Source organism: Schistosoma haematobium, chromosome ZW (genome assembly GCF_000699445.3).
Source record: "Schistosoma haematobium chromosome ZW, whole genome shotgun sequence".
NCBI lineage: Eukaryota > Metazoa > Platyhelminthes > Trematoda > Strigeidida > Schistosomatidae > Schistosoma > Schistosoma haematobium.
Window position 1 is genome coordinate 86785204 of NC_067195.1, and position 3481 is coordinate 86788684.

A 3481-nucleotide genomic window follows, 5' to 3' on the forward strand; every position below is an offset into this window, starting at 1 on the left:
TAATTATTATCAATACATATAACTAACAGTTTCCTTAAAGTAATCATAATCACGGCCTAATCTGAAAGATCCTAATAAAATTGAAATACCACCAACCGTCAACACGAAGTGTCTGGTTGCGTTCCACTGTGTGCCAATTTGCCGATTTCATTAGTTCGAAATTTGATTGTAAAAGTGTGTAGAGACTCCATTAACCAAATTACCAACTATTATTCTCGTTCTTTATGAACACGTTGATGTGCGCGCATATTTGAACGATCAGCAAAACGTCGGCCACATATAATACATTCATATGGTTTTTCACCTGTATGCGTTCTATAATGTATATCACGAAGCCATGGACGTGAAAAACGTTTACCACAATCTTGACAATGAAATGGTAATGTATGCGTTGCTTCATGTAATCTAAAGTTAACAACAACAACAACAACAAAAAGATGAAAAACATTGATATTGTATAATTTAATAATCAATACTTAACACATTCTTAGTGTATATTCAATATTCAATATCAGCAACTATAAGATTCGATCAAGATTATTCTCAACTTTATCATTGATCAACAAATGCATTACATTCAGCATTCTCAGCCGGGTAAGTGTTACATATTAGAGTGTAGCTTCCATTAAAGATTAGTGATATATATATACTATGGTTAATGATCATAATCTATCACTGTCTCTTAACAAAGCATAAATTTATGATTGTTCATACATAAAAGTTCATTATGTTTTATATTCAAACGATACTACTTGTTCGATAAAATAATTGAACAGATGCTTATAATTTAATAGTTGAGTTATTAAGTCAATTAAATGTAGACTACTATGGAAAACTTGGAATCATTGAATGTCTGTTTTGTCCTAGTATGGTGATCTAGCTTTAATGGACTCATGAATTCAACTAGCAAATTATTACAATCTCCAGAAAACCTGTAGCGACCTACTTTTATCAAGAGAACGCGATTGGTTTAATGGAAACAATAATTATTATAACCAATTGTACCAGTGATTGTTTTACTGTACTTGTTTGTTTAACTGTACTAAAGACATACATTCTTCCGTTGATTGTGAACTTGCACGAATTCGGTTATGCTCAGTAACCACACTTGTACTCCTTTGGCACGATCTCGGTATTCTTTCGATAGCACGAGATCGCCAACAAATACATCTCGATTACAGTCATCAACTGCCTTCTGATATTTGGCCTACGGGGATCTTATCGGTTAACTGGCACGTAGTCTTCCTATAGTGGTGATCATAGTCAACCACGACTCGACGCCGCACTACAAACCTTTTTCAGTGGCTTGTAAATTATTCACTGTTTAACGTTGACAATTAGTAAGTGTATTCAGGAAGTAATTAATATATAGGCAGTTAACTTAAATATCTTGGCTACCTATTCTTGCCATCTAGATATTCAAACAAGTTATCTGTTTTGTTTTCTATTTGATTTAACAGATTATTATATCAATTAATTGCACAACTTATTCAACTGTGTTTATGAAAAGTTCACGACTTTTCGCTGTACAAGTTAGGAAAGAGCACAATCAAAGACATTAGGATTGCTGGCAATATACATCGAAAAGAATTTACATTATTCACATGTCGATTACTGAATTGCTAACATCTAATTGGTGATTACTCAATATTTATCGTCAGGATCGATCAAGAAATCAAAAACTTTATGCTGAGAATTGTATATTGTACCATAAATTTAATATTGAATAAAACCCAGATTCAAATCTCGCGAGACGAGATCGTAGATGCGCACTGCCGAGGAATCCCACAATAATACGAAACGGCCGTCCAGTGCTTCCAGGTTTTCCATAGTAGTTTAACTTCAATTGACTCATGATCTCAATTATTGAAATTACTATAATATTCACAGAAACCCCTTCTAAGGTAGTTTAATTAAGTGATTAACTTCTGTTAACTTAGATATGAATATAACTCAGTACTGTTATTTTCAATAGTTGTGAACTAGGACAACACTTACTGTTAGTTAGTACTTTCTTTTCTTTTCTCACCTATGAAAACTATTTCTTTAAATTTAATATGGGACTCCTCACCAATGAGCATCTATGATCCCGGCCCATGAGATTCGAATCCAGTGCCTATCGATCTAGTGCTTCCAAGTTCCTTCATGGTGGTCTAACTTCAACTAACTCATGAATTCAATTATTAAATGACTAAAATCTTCACACAAAAAACCCTTTTCTAATAATAAATTTAATATGCTAAATCAAATGAATTACCTTATTGACGATTTCAGTGAATACGATTTTCCACAATATCGACAATTATATTGTTCATTAGTTGTTTTTATCACATTTTTTATTGATTGTTTCATCATTAATGATGATTTACAATTAAAAATGGATAAATCCATTGGGTATAATTGTTCATTATCAAGAAAATATTGATTTTCAATCATACTCAATTGATTATTCTGTTCATTATATTGATTAAAACATTCAATTGTTCTATTTGTTTTAATTAATGGTGTAGAATTTTCATTATTTTTAAAAAATATACTACTCATATTAGAATTATTGATTAATGGCAACGATGATGGTGATGATGACATTGATGGTGATTGTGATAAGATAGAATCGATTGAGAATTTTAATTTGGAAATTTTTTGTTTAGACTGATTCACTCTATTCAAACTATCAATACTTTCATAACCACTATCATTACAATAGATTTGACTCGTTGTACATGAGTCCAATTTTAAATTATTCAATAAACAGTTGGGAAAGTTTGAATAATGATTAAAGTTATTGTGGAAATATAAACACTGAGAAAGGTTATCTGGTGTAGTAATAGTGTCTACAAAAGAAAAGAAATGTATATCAAAGAATGATGGATAGAATAATATACTCATATTGTATGTACACATATATTATATATATATATATATATATATATATATATATATATATATATATATATATATATATATATATATATATATAAGTGCTTGCGCACGAAACTGAAGGTCCTGGGTTCGAATCCCGTGAGCGGAATTGGGGATGCCCAATACTGAGGAGTCCCACAATAGAACGAGACAACCGTTCAGTGCTTCTAGATTTTCAATGGTGGTCTAACAACAATCGGTTCATAATCTCCACAACCCCATACTGATAACCACTGAAAAGTTACACAAATTTAAGATACTCCACTTTACATCTTCTATCTCAAAATTTTACTTATCTTTCAGAAGTCCAGAAAAATTCTATAAATCAATGACTAATTACTTATCAGCTAACTACAGGAATTTTCAGTTAAATTATTAACAAGAGGAACTCCTCTTCATATCTACATTGGTTTATAGTTCCTTCTATCGATGGATTCAAATAAAAGTCCGATCAAATAAAAGATCTGTATCTTCAAGATAGGTACATGTTTTTCTCCGTATTCTGGCCTATAAAATTTGAAGTTGAAACTTAACTACTAAATTTCATAAGTAAGAAAAG

At 31.1% G+C, this 3481-nt stretch overlaps 1 protein-coding gene across 1 annotated transcript; it reads right to left on the minus strand.

The window, feature by feature from the left end:
• Nucleotides 1–209: 209 nt before the first annotated feature.
• ZFP40 (Zinc finger protein) lies at nt 210–3045 on the minus strand (the record flags this gene model as incomplete). Its single annotated transcript, XM_035731115.2, has 2 exons — nt 2258–3045; nt 210–405 (listed from the first exon to the last, which is right to left on the minus strand). Exons 1-2 carry the CDS (start codon nt 2902–2904, stop codon nt 210–212), a joined length of 843 nt encoding a protein of 280 aa, XP_035588538.2. The 5' UTR covers nt 2905–3045.
• Nucleotides 3046–3481: the final 436 nt, after the last annotated feature.